This window comes from Anolis carolinensis, chromosome 5 (assembly GCF_035594765.1).
Source record: "Anolis carolinensis isolate JA03-04 chromosome 5, rAnoCar3.1.pri, whole genome shotgun sequence".
Classification (NCBI taxonomy): domain Eukaryota; kingdom Metazoa; phylum Chordata; class Lepidosauria; order Squamata; family Dactyloidae; genus Anolis; species Anolis carolinensis.
The window spans coordinates 110213933-110233900 of NC_085845.1; the positions used below are offsets into that span (position 1 = coordinate 110213933).

Sequence of the window (19968 nt, forward strand, 5' to 3'; positions counted from 1 at the left end):
ATATATATATGGTAAAGGTTTTCCCCTGACATTAAGTCCAGTCGTGACCGACTCTGGGGTTGGTGCTCATCTCCATTTCTAAGCCGAAGAGCCGCCGTTGTCCATAGACACCTCCAAGGTCATGTGGTCATTGGCATGACTGCATGGAGCGCCGTTACCTTCCTGCCGGAGCAGTACCTATTGATCTACTCACATTTGCATGTTTTCGAACTGCTAGGTTGGCAGAAGCTGGAGCTAACAGCGGGCACTCATTCCGCTCCCGGGATTTGAACCTGGGACCTTTCGGTCTGGAAGTTCAGCAGCTCAGCGCTTTAACACACTGCGCCACCACCAGGGGCCTATATATATATATATATATATATATATATATATGTATATATGTAATGTGCATAATTCCTATGGCGTAAACAACAAAACCACTTGACGAAATCACACCAAATTTGGCCACAAAAGACATAGTCATCCAATCAATCTGCATGCGGCAGTGTGTCAGCAAAAATGGCTAGACGTGTCAGTGCTGACACGCGTGTCATAGGTTGGCCATCACTGTCCTAGATCATGTGGCTGGCATGACTGCATGGAGTGCCATTACCTTCCCACAGAAGCGGTACTTATTGGTCTACTTACATTTGTATTTTTTTTCGAACTGGGAAATATTAGAGCCAGCCTCTACAGAGCAATTGTTCATTTACATTAACAATGCAGGTTAAAAGGTCACTGGAATGCAGTAAATTATTTATGATAATCATCTTTTTTCCCCAATTAGACATGCCTCACCTGGGTTGTTGTATGTCTTTCGGGCTGTGTGGCCATGTTCCAGAAGCATTCTCTCCTGACGTTTCGCCCACATCTATGGCAGGCATCCTCAGAGGTTGTGAGGTATGGATAAACTAAGTCAGGAAAGGAAAGAATATATATCTGTGTAGAGTCCAAGGTGTGGCAAGAGTTCTTTGTCACTGGGAGCCAGCATTAATGTTTCAGTTAATCACCCTAATTGGCACTGGAAATGTTTTGTCCCTTGCCTGGGGGCATCCTTTGTTCAGTCAAGTCCTCATTGTGTTGGTTCCCATCTACTGTTTTGATTTTGGAGTTTTGTAATACTGGTAGCCAGATTTTGTTCATTTTCATGGTTTCTTCCTTTCTGTTGAAGTTGTCCACATGCTTGTGGATTTCAATGGCTTCTCTGTGTAGTCTGACATGATAGTTGTTAGAATGGTCCAGCATTTTTGTGTTCTCAAATAGTATTCTGTGTCCAGGCTGGTTCATCAAATGCTCTGCTATGGCTGATTTCTCTGGTTGAATTAGTCTGCAGTGCCTTTCATGTTCTTTGACTCTTGTTTGGGCGCTGCGTTTGGTGGTCCCTATGTAGACTTGTCCACAGCTGCATGGTATCCGGTAGACTCCTGCAGAAGAGAGAGGATCCCTCTTGTCCTTCGCTGACCGTAGCATTTGTTGGATTTTCTTCGTGGGTCTGTAGATAGTTTGTAGGTTGTGCTTCTTCATCAGCTTCCCTATGCGGTCAGTAGTTCCCTTGATGTATGGTAAGAACACCTTTCCTCTGGGTGGATCTTTGTCTTGACTCTCATGGCTTGTTCTTGGCCTTGCAGCTCTTCTGATGTCTGTGGTGGAGTATCCATTGGCCTGTAGAGCCCAGTTTAGGTGGTTGAGTTCACCTTGGAGGAGGTGAGGTTCGCAGATTCTTTGTGCACGGTCTGTCAGGGCTTTGATTGTGCTCCTTTTTTGACTTGGGTGATGGTTGGAGTTTTTATGAAGGTATCTATCTGTATGTGTAGGTTTTCTGTAAACTGTGTGGCCCAATTGTTGATTGGGTTTGCGGATGACCAGAACATCTAGAAATGGCAGTTTTCCTTCCTTTTCTTTTTCCATGGTGAATTGGATGTTTGGGTGGATGCTGTTAAGATGGTCCAGGAACTTGCTGAGTTCTTCCTCTCCATGGCTCCAAATTGTGAAGGTGTCATCTACGTATCTGAACCAAACAGTTGGCTTTTTTGGTGCTGTTTCTAGAGCCTGTTTTTCAAAGTATTCCATATAGAAATTTGCTACTACTGGGCTGAGAGGGCTCCCCATGGCCACTCCATCCTTCTGTTCATAGAATCCAGTGTCCCACTGAAAGTAGCTAGTGGTGAGGCAATGGTGAAACAGGGCTGTGATGTCTTCTGGGAAGTTTTGTTTGATTAGTGTGAGGGTGTCAGCTACTGGGACTTTGGTAAAAAGGGACACCACATCAAAGCTGATCAGGATGTCCTTGGTGCTTAGATTGAGGTTGCTGATCTTTTCTATAAAGTGTGTAGAGTCCTTGATATAATGTGCAGTGAGCCCAATGTGGGTTTGTAGCTGTGTAGCCAGAAATTTTGCCAGGTTGTAAGTCGGCGATCCAATGGCACTTACAATGGGTCTGAGTGGGATGGAGTCCTTGTGGATTTTGGGGAGTCCGTAAAGCCTGGGTGGGAGGGCTTCTGATTTGCACAGCTGTTGGCGTATGTCAAAGTTAATGGAGGAGTTCTTGATTAGAGTGTTAGTTTTTCTGGTGATTTTGTTAGTGGGGTCTTGTTTCAGTTTCTTGTAAATTGTGGGATCTAGAAGTTGTCTGATTTTTTCTTTGTATTGTTTTGTTTCCATGATTACTGTGGCATTCCCCTTGTCAGCTGGAAGAATGATGATTTCAGGATCTGAGTTGAGATCTTTGATGGCCTGTCTTTCTTTTCTCGTTATGTTGCTGGGGGGGAGTTTTGCATTTCTCAGGATCCTTGCTGTTTCCATTCTTACCTCCTCTGCTTCTTCCTCAGGGAGCTGGTAAATTGCTGATTCAACATTGGCAATGATGTTTTCTACTGGGATCCTGGTGGTGGTGACTGCAAAATTTCCTCCTTTTTCTAGAATGGATACTTGGTCTTCAGTGAGTTGTCTGTCTGTCAGGTTGATGATGGTCCGTGATTTATCCAGTTCTGGCTTTGGCTGTTGCTTACGGCATTTGTCAAATTTTTGTTTTTGTCTCTTGGTGTGGCTACCAGTATTACAAAACTCCAAAATCAAAACAGTAGATGGGAACCAACACAATGAGGACTTGACTGAACAAAGGATGCCCCCAGGCAAGGGACAAAACATTTCCAGTGCCAATTAGGGTGATTAACTGAAACATTAATGCTGGCTCCCAGTGACAAAGAACTCTTGCCACACCTTGGACTCTACACAGATATATATTCTTTCCTTTCCTGACTTAGTTTATCCATACCTCACAACCTCTGAGGATGCCTGCCATAGATGTGGGCGAAACGTCAGGAGAGAATGCTTCTGGAACATGGCCACACAGCCCGAAAGACATACAACAACCCTGTGATTCTGGCCATGAAAGCCTTCGACAACACATGCCTCACCTATTTTGCTTGGTTAGAGACCAGAGCAGTCCTTTTTAAAGCTTGCAAATAGAAGATTGAACACAAGAGGGCACTGAGTGATCTAAAAAGAAAAAATACAGTGCACTGAATCAACTGAAAACAAAAAACCCAGCACAATGAAAGAGAGAAAAAACAGTGTATGGTCAAAAGAGCAAACCATATGTCAAAATATAGTTCAGGGTATAATTTTGAACAGTCACCAAAAAGAAGGGGATGCCTGCATTTGTATTTTAACTTATTCTATGCTACCTCCTAGACCTGAAGAGCTGATTTTCCCTCACCCCCACCCTTTATATCCTATCAAAAGTTAGAGTGAGAGGCTGTGGTTATCTCAAGGTAACCAAAACATCTTTGTGAGAAAGCTCTGAAATATATTAATCTGACATATAAGGTATGTTGCACAGACAGGATTCACATGAGCATACGTTTCTTATAATGCTTGTGAAAGAGCTGACATTTGAGCAAGATCTTGATTTCTTTATATAGTATCATATTTATAATGATGGTGAACATGCACACACATATCTCAAAATGCCAAGTTTTTTAAGCTCCTTCCTCAAATTCAGCACACAGATAGATTATAAATTGATTGTTCTATTTTGTGTTCTTCCTCATAAATAATATTTGCATTTGGACACTCTTTTGATCTCAATCTCATGTTGCTCAGCTTCACGCCTTCAAAAGTAACACACTTACTGTTTTAATCTGTGAAATGGTATAGCCATTTGAGTGTTGGACTAGGAACTCCTAGACCAGGATTCAATTCCCTGTTCCACCATGGAAACCCATTGGGTGGGTCACACTGGGTGCAGTAAACTGTAGTCTCACAACTTCTGGAGATCTGCATAATTCCCATTCTTTCCGTAGAACTTCCAAATAAGAAGACAGAACCCTTGAATAGTTTCACAAAACATTTCGGGGCTAACATGTCAAAGTTTCTTCCAGAAGTTCCTCTGGATGTTCTGATTGATAATATACAGCGGGTCTTTATATGCATGGATTCTGCATCCATGGACTCCACCATCCAGTTTCAAAATATTCCTCCCAAAATATTTGATTTTCCTTTATAGAAGGAAACCTATTTTACTACATCATTGTATATTATGGGACCTGATCAATCACAGATTTTGTTATCAGTGGGAGTCCTGGAACCAAATCATATCAGATACCAAGAGCCCATTCTACTTCAGACTTCTTCCACAAAGCTGTATAAAATCCACATTGAACTGGATTATATGGCAGTGTGGACTTAGATAGTGGGCTGGTATCTATTTTCATTTTCATTTTTGAAATTTACCAGTAGCTGCTGGATTTCCCACCCTAATCTTATACTCGAGTCAATAAGTGTTCCAAGTTTTTGTGGTAAAATGAGGTGCCTCGGCTTCTATTTGGGTTGGCTTATACTCAAGTATATATGGTAAGCCAAGATATTGCAACCATTTTGTGTGTTTGTGTGTAATACTGTTTTGAGCGAAAGAACGGTTACCATATTTGGAATAGGAGCATATTTCCAATTTATTCTGTGCATGCCGGAGCCAAGGGCAAGATATCGTTATAAGCCTTTTTCTGAAGTGTTAGCCTGTATCTTACTTCTGTCCCTGAAAAAGGGAACTGTCTTCCTTTCTGATCCTTTTGTCATGATAAACTGACAAAATAAAGCTCAGCTGATAAAGTACATGATGTCACGTTTAGTTAGGCAGGGTTTAACTGTCATGATGCATATTCCAAATATCTTCAAATGCAAGTTTATCATATAAGTCTACCTTTGTGTGAACGCTCTTCCCAGAAACCACATAGGAAAACACATGCTAATAGAGGAAATAAATGTCAAAACCAGAAAGAGTAGGCTTTGCAGTTACCTCCAGAGACAATTTTCACTGGAGACAGATGGAATTATAATAGCCTCTAACAAAAATATAGAATTTAGCAGATGGTACACAGAGTCACTGGCTTCCTGCCAGACTGCTGTTCATTTGTCAGGCACTGCCCTGAATGTTATATCCATTTTCTGAGCCAAGTACTGCAACTAGTTCTTCTATCTGCTAGAAGAAAATGTTCAGCTGCCAATATTTTAAAGTTACAAAACTGTGTCTTACGATAAATTATTCTGTAAGATAATGAATGCATAACTAAACCATCCTGACTCTATTATGGGAGAAGTGTGTTACTGAAGAACTTTTGAAAACAGGTGCTTAGAAGTTACTTAATAAGAGTATAATTGGAATATTACATAATGAGCATCACTCTGGGACATCAGAATACTACCAGACGCACCTCTTCAGCTTTTAAATTAACTGAATTTACTTTTCTCCACTGGATTCGCGTCATTATGAATTGTGTTCTGTCTCTAAATCTAGGGCTTTTCTCAGTTTGTGCTTCAGTTTGATCAAAGCATGATAGAGATGTGTATTTAAGTATACATTCACACCAGAGCATGGAAGTACAGGTTGAGCATCACTCATCCAGAATTCTGAAATCCAAAATACTCTAAAATTCAAAATTGTCCACATGGGTGGCACATTTGCTTTCTGATGGTTCAGTGTACACCAAGTTTGTTTAAAGTACAAAATTATTTAAAATATTGTATAAAATTGCCTTTAGGTTGTGAGCATGACACGCATATAAACATAACTACTATATATACCCGACTATAAGCCGACTTGAATTTAAGCCGAGGCACCTAATTTTATCACAAAACTGGGAAAATCTATTGACTTGAGTATAAGACGAGGGTGGGAAATGTAGCAGCTACTGGCAAATTTCAAAAATAAAAATAAATATAGATACTAATAAAATTACATTATTTGAGGCATCAATAGGTTAAATGTTTTTGAATGTTTACATAAAATTGTAATTTATGATAATAATAAGACTTTAATAAGATAAGACTGTCTAAGTCTGATTAACTATATACTTGAGTATAAGCCGACCCGAACATAAACCAGCCAGGATCCTCACTCGAGTATAAGTCGAGGGGAGCTTTTTCAGCCCTAAAAAGGGGCTGAAAAACTAGGCTTATACTCCAGTATATACAGTAGATGTTATGTTTAGACTCAGGGCTTATGGCCAAAATCTCTCATTATGTAAAGTTAAAGGTTTCCCCTTGACATTAAGTCTAGTCGAGTTCGACTCTGGGGGGTGGTGCTCAATTCCATTTTTAAGCCAAAGAGCCAGTGTTGTCCATGGATGCTTCCTAGGTCATGTGGCCAGCATGACTGCATGGAGCACCATTGCCTTCCCACTAAAGTGGTCTACTCACATTTGCATGTTTTCGAACTGCTAGGTTGGCAGAAGCTGAGGCCAACAACGGGAGCTCACGTCATCCTGCGGATTTGAACCGCTGACCTTATGGTCAGCACGTTCTGCAGCATAGCAGTTTAACCCACTGCGGCACCGTGGCCCCAACTTTTATACAAAGACAAGTATTTCTGATTTTTTTTAACTTAAACATTTCTGGTGTTTTACATTTTTTGTGTTTTTTATCTGAAATACATGTATTTCAGATAAAAGATACTCAACTTATTATGAATGACATGTATTATTGTTTTGGAATATAACAAGCAAAGTTCTATTTGTTTTCAAAAGTGACTTCTAGTGACATTTTAAGAGACATTTCGACAGGAATTTGTCAAGTTTTTCTACATTTTTTAATCAATCCAACTGCCCCTTCTCTCAAAATGCTGGGGGAGAGAGACCCGCAGTGCTCAGTAAAACGTCAGCCACAGCTTTACTTCTTCCCCCTGAGGACACACAAGACCTAAAGCAAGAGTGTCCTGCTCCTAACTTCACTGAGGAGACTTTTACTTTCACTTTCTATGTCTTCCTCTATGCCTCAGCTTGCAACACACACAGAATTACCGGGACCTAATAGGGGAGCCACGCCTATCATTATAAATAGCCACGCCTATTACTATATCTTTTTTTACGGTACTGCTTATATTGCGCAAATGCTTAGAAATCCTGCTATGGCTTATTTTATGGGTATGTCTTATTTTTGGGGAAACACGGTAGCAGGAACTGGAATAAAGCCATATTATGGAGCTGCCTTTGTTGGAAATTGGATGCTTGTTTGGATGCAGACCTTCCTCTTGGATACAAACTCTGAGTTACCTATGTATTTATACCAATACAACAGATACCAGAATTGTGAAGACAACAAAAATCTCATACAAATTTCATACAACTCATGCATCATTATTTCCAGGACTGCACAACTCTGTGTGTGCATAATGCATTGATTGATCATATTTACAGCCTACCTTCCCAACAAAGATAATAATCAGGACAACCAATGCCAACATAGAAATAAACTAACAAAGGTTTTCTTTAAAACACGAAAGCACATAAAATGTGAAGAACTTGATAAGAAAGAATGAATCATATACAGAACTTGGAAATGTTGGGGAATAAAATCCCCAGTTTCAGTTCAAACAGCAACTTTACCAAACTCCAAGACATATGGACACATACTGAGAATGCTGATTATTATAAGGGTGAAAACTCTGAGTGACTTACATGTTACAAAAGCCCTATTGCTTGCAGTGCTTCTCTGTGTAAAATATATTTTATTTTCTCTCAGGGGATTTCTACCACTAGGAAGAAGCCCTGCCATTGGGGAGGAATGCATATTTTGGCTCTCAGCAGAGCCGTATCTCCAGGAACAGCCTTTCCCTTTAATTAGAAGCTAATGAAAACTATCCATTTTATGGGGGAAAGAAACCTCTTTGTAGTGCTGATTAAATCACCTCACTATGACTGCTAAGTCCAGCTGTTGAATCTGCATATATCAGCACAGGACAACTCCCTTATCAAGGGATTTGATATCCATGATTTTGGTTATCTACACTCCAAAAACTATTCTCCTTGGGAAGTGTTGGTGGGCCACTCTAAGCCACCCAATGCTGTTCTATGGTACACTTCTGGCACAAGTATAGTCAATTATGAGTTTGCAATTATCTGTGGTTTCAGGTATCTGTAGTAGGTTTTGGAACATATGCCCCCACAGATACATTGATCATACTGTATACATCAACCTAGGATTCTGATCTTTTGTCAGAATTATGTAGGGATTCTGGAAACTGATTAGGTGGTAAAAGCTAGACAAATGAACCAAGATGCTAGCAAGGCAACTTTATGGCCCTTTTATTGCATGGTATTTCATGGTTTTTCAAATACAAAAAAATCTGAATTGAAAAGGTGCTAAATATGCTTGTGCCAACAATGGGCAAATGGAAATTTAGAAGGTAAGAATATGAAGTCTGCCTTGATTCAAATGCACTTATATAGAAATGCAATTTGTATGCAAGAAAAAAAAGAGAAAAAAAAAGAATAAGACAGTTTTTGAAGTACAGGAACAACCCATCATCCCTGTTCAGAAGCTCAAGCAAGCTGCTTCATCCTTCAAAGTCTTTCTGGAGTGACCTTTGAACTAACCTTGCTACACAATAGGAAACCTGAATACCCAGGAGTTTTTACTGAGGCGAATACAGCTTAAACATTTGTAGCTGTAAAATACAACCCAATCCCATTACATTTAAGATGCTGAATCCCACTGAGCTCAGTGTGAGTTGGTGTAGAACAGTGGCTAACAAGCTCACTTAAAAATCATGAACTTCCTGACTCAAATCTCAGCTCTGCAACAAATTTGCAATGTGAAAGTAGGCAAGATGGGAATAGCACCCATCCCAAACGAAATGGGCAGAATATATTAACTACAAGGGATCAGGGAACTTTTAGATTCTAAAATGAGATTGAAGGTAAATGTAAAGGTTTCCCCTGACGTTAAATCCAGTCATGTCTGACTCTGGGGGTTGGTGCTCATCTCTATTTCTAAGCCGAAGAGCCGGCGTTGTCCGTAGACACCTCCAAGGTCATGTGGTCGGCATGACTGCATGGAGCGACGTTACCTTCCCACCGGAGCGGTACCTATTGATCTACTCACATTGGCATGTTTTCAAACTGCTAGGTTGGCAGGAGCTGGAGCTAACAGCGGGCGCTTAGTCCGCTCCCAGGATTTGAACCTGCGACCTTTCAGTCTGCAAGTTCAGCAGTTCAGTGCTTTAACACACTTCGCCACTGGGGCTCCTACGGTAAATGAGATTATGATGCATTTAAAAAAACCACAAATGCTTCCAGTTCAAGTAAAGGTTGGCTTCCTTCATGAGACCAATTGCATTCTCTTTGAAATATGGGGCAAAATGCCCTAGGGAAGCAATGCTACATTATGGCATAGTATTGGTTCAGTAGGGCATGTTTCAGAAAGACTTATGCCTTCAAATTGTGCTGAGTTAGAGGGTAATCCCTCAGCAACTTTGTATTTAAAATAAACTCATAGCCAACAATTTTTGAATTTTGGTCTTCCCAAATATGAAGACAAATTTTGGACAGCATATTTAAAATAAAGAAGAAGAAATGAAAGTTGCTGGGGAAAGTACTTTAATTAGCATTATTGAAGCATACAGCAAGTAAACTTAAATGAAATAAATTCCTCCTTGTGTTCAGGATTATTTTCTGATAAATATAGCTACGACTAAACTGCATGGATACTGGTGACCGTCCCATGTATTTTCTATCTCAGGCAAACAGATTTCTCTAGTCAGCCCTATTTGTGTACAACAAATCTAAAATGGTTGGGATCTATTGGGAAGTCTCAAATTGAGGGTTAAGTGAGGTATTAAACACTCAGTCAAAGCAAGCACTGGAATCAATAAATGAACAACTAAAATGCTATTTAATGATCTGCATATTGCTTTGGGATTTAAAATTGGATGATACTTTATGAAAGTGGGGTGGTGGTAAGAACACCATCACAAAATGCAAATTATATACGATGTCTTTTAATGTAAATGCCACTAGGTGGTGATCATTGAACACAGACTGGCTTCTTCAGATTAATTGCAAAGCAGCAGCCAGGTGTTATATATCAGAATTTAAATGTCAAATATAAATTTTAGGCTGCAGTCATAAATGCAGTTACTATTCTTGGATATCGATGTTTTTCTTTCTTCCAAAGAAAAAGATCAGTGGGTTCAAACATAATTTACTGTTGTGTGCCTTTATATGATTTTCTGAATCATGGGAACCCTAAGGCAAATCCATCACAAGGTTTTGATGGCAAGATTTGTTCAGAGAGGAGTTTTACCTTCTTGTAAGACTGAGGTCACCCAGTGGGTTCCAATGACTGAGCAGAAATTCATATTCTGGCCTCCAGAGCCATAGCTCAATGTTTAAAGCACAAGAGCACTTTGGCTGTTCAGACACCATATCAGTGGCCAACGGTACAATGGCAACTAATCTTACAACACATCTGGTGAGCATCATCTTGGAGAGTATAACTTTACAAGCATGACAGCTATGCAGTGAGATCAAGGGGCAGACCATTTTCAGTTACTCTGTTTTGTCCCATCGATAAAAGCTACTGCTTTTAAGAATGAGTAACATTATGAGTTGGAGCTAGGCCAAAGAACAGACTGGAAATCTGAATCTCCCCATATATAAAGGTGGGACAGACCACTGAAGAGATCTAGGTGAGAACTTTGCCATGAGTGAACATCTGGCTCAAACATCAGCCGTGACAACCTTCTGGGTCGCCTGCCTAGGTGGAACTTATAATTCTGACTCTTCCTGAATTGATGTCCACCAAAAGTGGTGGTGAGTGATTACTGTTATATAATGGTGGCTGCATGCAGGTTGCCATAGAATCTTGTTTCCCATGTGGTTTAATACCTTTATGAGGCTGCTAGTCCATCTCGAATTATGGTCTGAAAACTTTATTAATTTGTTTCAATCATTTTCTATATGAAGTTACAATAATAAAATTCTATATCTGAAGAAGGAAAGAATCTGGAGAGAGAGAAAAACCAAGATATATTCACCCAGGGCTTTGAGTGCTTTCAAGGGCATTGGTTTAAATCACTGCTTCTTAAATTGTGGGTCTCAACCCCAAATGAAGTAATCTTAGTTTAATGTTTGTGTCATGAGAAATTTGGTAACAGTAAAGGGTTCCTGAACATGACTCTGAAATTTACATGAATCTATTAGCAACAAGTCTGTTAATAACAAATCTGTGCTGTGTTACAGTGAACTCTGCAGCAAATGCTTCAGCTGTGCTTTATGAAAAGAAAAATTAGCCTGTTTAGCAAGCCTTGAAAATGCTAATTTATTATCAATAAATGTTTAATTTCTATGCTTATTTTGTATACCTAGGATGACTAAAGCAATTCTGGAACAGAAAAAAGGATTGCAAGCATGAAATGTTTAAGAAGCTGAGTTACAGTTGTTATCTTTTTTTTTATCCTTACATTTTTAACAGCTACAAGGCAGGATAGTTCAGCATGTTGATCTCTCTGTATGCTGGGAATAGCTAACAACAACAACAACAACAATTTTATTTCTTACCCACCTCAACGTGCAGCTCGAGGTGGGTTAGAACACAATTAAAAAACACAAACATTGCAAAAATTTAACAAATATACATATATCTATAAAAGAGCCACATTAAAACTGTATTTCTATAAAATATAAAATATAAAATGCATCAAGAAAACCAAGATCATGGCAACCAGACCAATTGACAACTAGCAAATAGAGGGAGAAAACGTGGAGGCAGTGACACACTTTATATTTCTAGGCGCGAAGATCACTGCAGATGCAGACTGCAGCCAGGAAATCAGAAGACGTCTACTTCTTGGGAGGAGAACAATGGCCAACCTTGACAAAATAGTGAAGAGCAGAGACATCACACTGGCCACGAAGGTCCGCATAGTCAAAGCCATGGCATTCCCCATAGTAACCTATGCATGTGAGAGCTGGACCATAAGGAAGGCTGAGCAAAGGAAGATAGACGCTTTTGAACTCTGGTGCTGGAGGAAAATCCCGAGAGTGCCTTGGACCGCAAGAAGATCCAACCAGTCCATCCTCCAGGAAATAATGCCCAGTTGCTCACTGGAGGGAAGGATATTAGAAGCAAAGCTGAAGTATTTTGGTCACATCATGAGGAGACAGGAAATCTTGGAAAAGATCACGATGCTGGGGAAAATGGAAGGAAAAAGGAAGAGAGGCTGACCAAGGGCGAGATGGATGGACGGTATTCTTGAAGTGACTGGCTTGACCTTGAAGGAACTGGGGGCGGTGACGGCCGACAGGGAGCTCTGGCATGGACTGGTCCATGAGGTCACGAAGAGTTGAAAACGACGGAACGAGTGAGACGACGACGATAAAATACACATTAAAGTACACAAAACAGACATTAAACAAAGGACATTAGTTTAATATTCATAATTAAAAACTGCCTGGGTAGGCCTGCTGGAAGAGATGCATCTTTAGATGGATTTTAAATTCCGACAGCTGATCTAGCTGTCTACTTATGATCTATTCATGGAATCTAACTCATACAAATGGGTAAGATTTGTATTTGAGTTCCTTTTTAAAGACGCAACCAACGTTTGCAAGTTTGTGAAGGAAAGAACTTGAGATTTCAGGCTTTTGAATGTGGGTAAAAGTTAAAGGGAGGGCCAGCAGAATCCAATGGTTTGAGTGTTGGACTAGGACACTGGGAGACTAGCATTCAAATCCCCATTTAAACATGGAAACCTATTGGGTTACTTTGGGAAAATCACACTCACACTCTCAGCCTCAGAGGGTGGCAAAGGCAAACCTTCTCTGAATAAATTCTGCACAGAAAATCTCGTGATAAGCTTGAGGGATTGTTGTAATTCATTCTCATTCCCTCTTTCTTATTAAAATAATTTCACATAGAACACAGTGCCATAAATGTGGTCTTGTGTAAGTGTAAAAGTTATACTTTGACCTTTTATCAGTTCTTTTATCAGTTTATCAGTAGCCTTAGATCAGTTCATCACCAACTTTCTTTTCCCTGGAGAGGGATGGGCTGCCCATCTGTATAATAAGTCTAATTATAAAGTGAAACAGAGGCAAAAATGTCTGCGGTCTAGCTGAAAATTAATTGTTGCAGAGCAAGAACATTGGATGAAGAGATGGACTCTTTTCCTATATCTCTTTGAGCTCATCTGATTCACTGGCATTAATTACTCATTTAATTTGTAACCATCAGTAGATGCTTCAGTCCTATTGATGTGGACCCATGTATTTAACAACATGTTTTCAAAACTACACTTAAATCTTCTTTCCAGGCTTTCTTGGGAAGAGAATACTAGTCGAAAAATATTAAATCACTGTATTATTGCACTGTCAATGGGGAAAGTTCTAACAGGAAAATATAAACAATTAATGGTAAGTTATGTCTTCCAATTTCATTTAGAACATCATAACTGTGTGGGGAGTGGAAGAAGCCATTTTGGTCTTGTGACTGAGTGAAACACAGCTTGAAAAATTTACATTTTTTGAATCACAATGCCCGGAATCCTTTTATTTCTGAGCATTGTAGCCCAAAGTGAATTTTCCTAGATCTTTGAAGGGGATCAGACATGTGCACAGGATGGCTAGAAGTAAATTGTACTAGAAGGGGGGTCACATTCAGAACGAGCTGACAGGAGAATGTATTTGTTTATTTCTCAGTTCAAAAGGAAAGAAGCATAAGATTAAAGTGCTAAATAACGAGGAAGGATGGAAGAAGAGCAGTGAATCAGAATAATGCACGAGAAATGCTATTTAGCTATTATCTTCCTTCTTTGAAAGCTAGAGGGAGATATACACTGCAATATTTCATCTGATTGAAATCAGCAGAACCTGATGTGATCCAGCATAGGACTATATTATGCTATGTCTGTGGGAAGCACTAAAGGTTATGAGGGCAGAGCATATAAATAAGTTGCCTGGATTTACTTCATCAGCTGCAACTACAAAACAACAGTGAAAACCTCAGGCCAGAAACATTAAGAAAAGTGAAGCCAAGCAAGTAAAATTAATATAATTAATTATAGTATTATTATAATTTCACTCCTTGCAACTTGGCCCCAGTCGCTTTTGTTTAATTCCTGCTTTGTTTTATACTATGTTTCATTATTATTATTATTATTATTATTATTATTATTATTATTATTATTATTATCATTATTATTCTACAATAGAGGAAAAATCATGTTAGAGTAAAATGATGGGATTTTGGCCTGTACAGTTTTTCAGACAACCATTATAATTAGAAGCTAAAGCTTATTTCAATTAAGTATAAAAACAGATTATGTCATAAATCCAAGGGCACATACAATGTATTATATAATGTATGTTAATTGCATTTTACTGAAGATCTGTTTTATAATCAGGTTCAGGTGAAGAAACAAAAAATCCCTTAATCCTTTCTATTTGGGTGTTTTGAAAACAGTGGCAAGCATTTCTGATTCTGAATACCGTATATAGACTCATGTTTAAGTTATTTTCATATATAAAGTTAAGGGCAGGGCTGGGGGCCAAAAGTATGGATATTGATATGATTCATAGATATGTCAAGGGTCATTCTATAGAGAGCAGAGGATGTTGGCATCATTTCAGGGGGCCACCATTGCCACCATTTTCCTGCACTATTTCTGAAAACTGGAAAATGAATGATAAATTTCCTTACTGAGCATGCGTGAACAGCAAAAGAGAAGAAATAAAGAGAGCACATATGGCTCTATCACCAGGTTACTACAGCATATTTTAAAAGCATAGATCTGTAACTTTTGCCACCAAAATTGAAATGACAAAAAATGGGGACTTGTGAAAAAGAAAAAAATCATCACTGGCTGCATCTTCAAAGAAGTTTTCAAGAGGTCTCTAAAAAGTTCAAAATATTTTTGTTTACTGATTTTTGTTAGGCCTACCTAACATGATGTTTTAATTTTACATATGCATACTGTCAAGTTAGAATGAAAAGCTTGCTGAAACACATTGAACTTGTTTCTCTTTTTCTGGTACAGGAACATATTTTTCTTCTTTCTGTGTAATTTTTGCTTCTGGCACCCAACTTTCTGTTAAAAAAATAATACCCAGGAACACATCTACTTCATTAGTTATTACATATCTGTAATGTCTTGACCACCATGTAGCAAAACTAAAATATTGTGCCTTTAAATTACTCCCAAAGTCTGTGACTAAACATCATTACTTGTCCCATTTCCAGATGGTTCCCCTTGAGATATTACTAATTAATGTTTTTATGTCTGGATGTTGTATATGCAATGTTTCTGTTTGTTTGAAAAGTTAATCTTCCTACTCAACACTTGTTTGCAGGCCTGACAGGCTTTGCAAAAAGCATTTTAGGTAATATGATATGACAGTTTTAATGAAGCTACACAGATGGGAAGCTGAGACATTCTCATCTGAATATACAAAGAACCTAATAGACAACATATTTGATTACAGTGTCTTAAAGTGGTATTAATCCTTCCTCCTTTGAGTTGGCCACATTTTCTTGTGTTAGGTGGTCAAATTGAAATGGATTTAGTCAGCTCACCTAATATATACAAGATGATCATCACTGTTATGAATTGAAAACATAAAGCAAAAAAAAAAATAAACAATTCATTAAATGGATTTATTAACTCCCCACAGATACCTGTTTGCACTGCTCCATGCAGTAATCATATCCCCTCTTACGTCCTCTTTTCCCGAGAATGGTGTAAGGTGCTCCATGGGAGCATGAAGAAGTTTAAAGAATTCAGTGAGAATACACTAAATATTTTCTAGGCTCATATAATGATTCCCACATCTTATTCAAAGCTTTGCAACAGGAAAAGGTTATCATCGAATTGTTGTAGGGAACAGATGTTCAACCAAGGGATGGAACCAGAGTGGCTCAGTTCAAGCCATCCCAATCTTAACTCAGTTCAGGGATAAGGACTTGGATCACATCTCTTTGCTTCATCTTTGTATTGCAATTTCATTTTAATCACAGCCATATTTTCAGCTAGGAAATTCATATTATACGCAAAACCTAAAAGTACTGGGAAATTTTAGCTTTAACACTATGTTTACATCACAGGCCTTGAAGTTATAATGTATATCAGGTGCTCTGCTTAAGTTGTTTCATGATCAATGAGATGCAAGTGTCATTTTTCCAGTGATCAAAGGGGTTCATAGGACAACCTGGATAAGAAATAGAAACAACTACTGTGACCCTAATGTAAAATCTGCTTTTAAATTAGGATCTCACTAGGAAGCTGAAAAGATCAGTTGTCCCATCAAGTTGAACTTTTCTGAATGCTTGAATGTGTCTGTGTTGTTAAACCTTAAATACTACCTGTAAAAAATGTGTCTACATTATTGTCTCAATCTGGTTGGTTTCTGTAAGAGAACATGCAAAGCATACACACAATGCCTCTGCCATGTTGCAATTCTGAAATCCTCATTTCAACAATAATACAGATCTTCTTTATCATTCTTACATGGAAAATATTGAGTTTTGATCATGCAGTGGAGGAGGAAATAACATAAAATGAATTATTACATGAACATTTTCTTAGTTATGTGCCTAAATTTGCAATTCACCCAGTAATAAATCATGCAAACCAGTTCCAGTCTCTTTTTTTCAGTGAAAGCCAGATTTATTAGATAGATTGAACTGGAGAAAGGTGTTCATACGTCCACACAGTCAAGCTGCTTTGTGCCAACACATTACCCTTCACCCATTATAGAGCTTTATGCAATCTGCACCATCTGTGCTACCAGCTGGTAAGAAGCACTAAAAATAGCTCTTCAATTACAGCATACAATTAGATTTTAGTATAAAATCAATTGTCACTCAAGTGAATTATAAAAATTAAAAACCTCTTCTGCAATTTGGTTTCTGTAATATGATCTTTGTAATCAAGATCTCATTTGTTTATTTGTTCCATTGCCAGAGCTTCCTACTGTAGGGGCACTCTCGCGGAAACAGCTTGGAAGTGGAACTCCAACAGCTTGAAAGTGACACAGTATGTAACATATAGCAGGTTCTGTTTTGGGTAACAAGGGTACAACAAATTTCCTTTTGCATGAAGTGTATTGACTGGTATGAGGACTGCTTATTTTGGGCAATGAATAGGATTTATATGTTCCTTTGACTTAGCACTTGGAGCTAAAAAATACTTTTAGGATATGTTTTGATGATATTGGTTTTAATTTTGTTGTGCTTTTTCTAAAAAAGATTGAGCCCCCCCCACCCCACCCCAACCATTTTAAAATAATAATAATAATAATAATAATAATAATAATAATAATAATAATAATAATAACCTGCTTTGATTGAAGTCAAAAATCAGAAACTCCTCAAAGCACAGCAGACAAAAAAATCAGTACAAGAAAACCGCACTACAAACTAGAGCTGACAGCTGGCACAACAAAACATTGCATGGAAAGTTCCTTGACAAAATTGAAGGAAAAGCTGATAAGGAGAAGACCTGGCTATGGCTCACGAATAGGACCCTGAAGAAGGAGACAGAATGTCTTTTCCTTGCAGCTCAGGAGCAAGCCATCAGGACAAATGCAATTAAGGCCAAGTTCGAAAAATCAGCTGAATGAGCTAGATTGTGGAAGGCTTTGAATGTTGAAACAAGAACCTTATACTGGATCTTAGAATGAAGGAGCAACCAATAAAGATGTATCAAAAGTGGGGCAACATCATCAAAATGATGGATCAAAAATATAATCTTAGCAGGAGAATGTTGAATGGAAACCAGAGGACTAAGGTGAGATCATGGAAGACCAATTGAAAGATTACAATAATCAAGAGAGAAAATGACTAAGGTATGAACTTCGTGGAGGATGGTTGCCATATGTAAGCCGCCTTGAGTCCCCTTTGGGGTAGAGAAAGGTGGGGTAAAAATAAAGTAAGTAAGTAAATAAATAAATAAATGGTATCATTTTGACAATGTTATAAAGAAAAAAAGGGCTACAGCCTCCATATGAGAAACAAAAGACAAGGAAAAGTCAAATATAAAGCCAAGACTACATGCCTCCTTCACAGGATAAATGGAAACATTACTCACAGTGATAAGGCATATATGCTGTAAAGAAGATTTGGGGGATGAAATAGTTTTGTCTTTGCCATGTTGAGTTTTAGGAAATAACAAAACATCTATGTAGAAATAATTGAAAATTATGATGTACAGTGTCAGAAGAGAATACTGGAATGGAGGAAAACAGCCGAGGACTATATGAACTGATACAATTACCTAAATATGATGTATTAGAATAGAATCCTAAATATTGATTATCACAACTCCAGCTGGATTTGGTATTTGAAGCATGTGTAGTTTGTAAGTAGAGCTGGTGGGGAGCATATTTTATTTCTGAATTTGTCTAAATGCAAAAGCAGAATAAATTGGTTAATCTTTCAAGTAATACGGGATTTTTCATCATTTGCAAGGGACAACAAAGGATCTCTTTGGAATCAAACAGGTGTTTTCCTCTCCAAGGCTGAAATCAATACATTTCCTGATGGGAAAAGGCAGTAAATAATATACATCTAAATGGCTTATACATAATTTTGAGATTTCATCAGAATAAATCAACTAGCATTTCTTATTAATAATCAAATTGCAATCTGCTTCTCAAGAGTCAATTTGATGATTTTGTGCACTCGGCCGCCTTTTCCTCTTGATTGAGCTGAACCTCAAAATGGTCCTGTGGAGAGGAATCTCTTCATCCCTGCTGGCAACTTTGTCCATTTCACCTCACACACCTCACAGTAAAAACCACAAATCCTGAGAATTTTTAACCAATGCAGCCAATAGCAATGATGTTGCCCTGAATGAATGGTTAATATACCCTGCAGATGAGGCAAAAGCATTTAATATCACAGATTTTCTCATTAAAACAAGTTTAATTACTGTATTTCCCAGTTGCCAGAGCTGGTCCAACAATGAGGCAAATTAAGCGGTTGCTTGGGGCGCAAAATATACAGGGGCGCAGTCGAGACTGCTTTTTCTGTTGATTTCTTGTAAAACATGATGTTTTGGTGCTTAATTTGTAAAATCTTAATGTAATTTGATGTTTAATAGGCTTTTCCTTAATCCCTCCTTATTATCCAACGTTCTTGCTTATCCAAAGCTTTTATTTTTCAGTGATTGGTTGGGGGGGGGGCGCCAAAATTCTGTTCGCCTACACTTGAAAAATACCTAGGGCCGGCTCTGCCAGTTGCTACTAGACATGTTTAAAAAGTCTCAAAGAAAAGGAGAGAGGAGCTTTAAGAGTTCAATCGTACAGTTTAGTATTTAATCTATAGCTTCTGAAACTACATGCGACAGATGCTGGCAATACTTAACAAAGTAGAGTCAATCTGAGGGATCAGGTCATCTTAGGAGTTATTTTCAATGCATTAATGATTAACAAAGCATGAACTGGGGGTTAATAAACTAAATGCTGATGAAAGTCAGGTATCTATGCGGATTTTACTCACATTTAATCTACAATCCTAAATGAAGTAAATTGTATTGTGTTCTTTGAACTGTGTATAGAATTGTAAACATGGTTTTATCAATAAACATGTGAAATAAATATAGTTATTAATATTGAGTGAGGATGGTCATACACCACAAATAATAGTAACAACAACAATCACCATCATGCTATTTTTCTCAGGATTGGGACCCAAAACAGCTCACAAGACCCTTATTCA

The 19968-nt window shown here is 38.3% G+C and overlaps 2 protein-coding genes across 8 annotated transcripts in view; both read right to left on the reverse strand.

Annotated features, from left to right (window-relative positions):
* The window catches only part of kcnip4 (potassium voltage-gated channel interacting protein 4), a 497181-nt gene that overhangs the window by 429272 nt on the left and 47941 nt on the right, over positions 1-19968 (reverse strand). The window lies entirely within an intron of this gene.
* Positions 40-13225, reverse strand: LOC134299398 (uncharacterized). Its single transcript, XM_062982144.1, has one exon. It carries the CDS (start codon positions 3124-3126, stop codon positions 991-993), a length of 2136 nt encoding a protein of 711 aa, XP_062838214.1. The 5' UTR covers positions 3127-13225; the 3' UTR covers positions 40-990.

What these genes read in the sequence shown, in the direction of transcription:
- LOC134299398 (XM_062982144.1), bottom strand. Translation starts at nt 3,126, where the DNA reads ATGTTTTGTCCCTTGCCTGGGGGCATCCTTTGTTCAGTCAAGTCCTCA.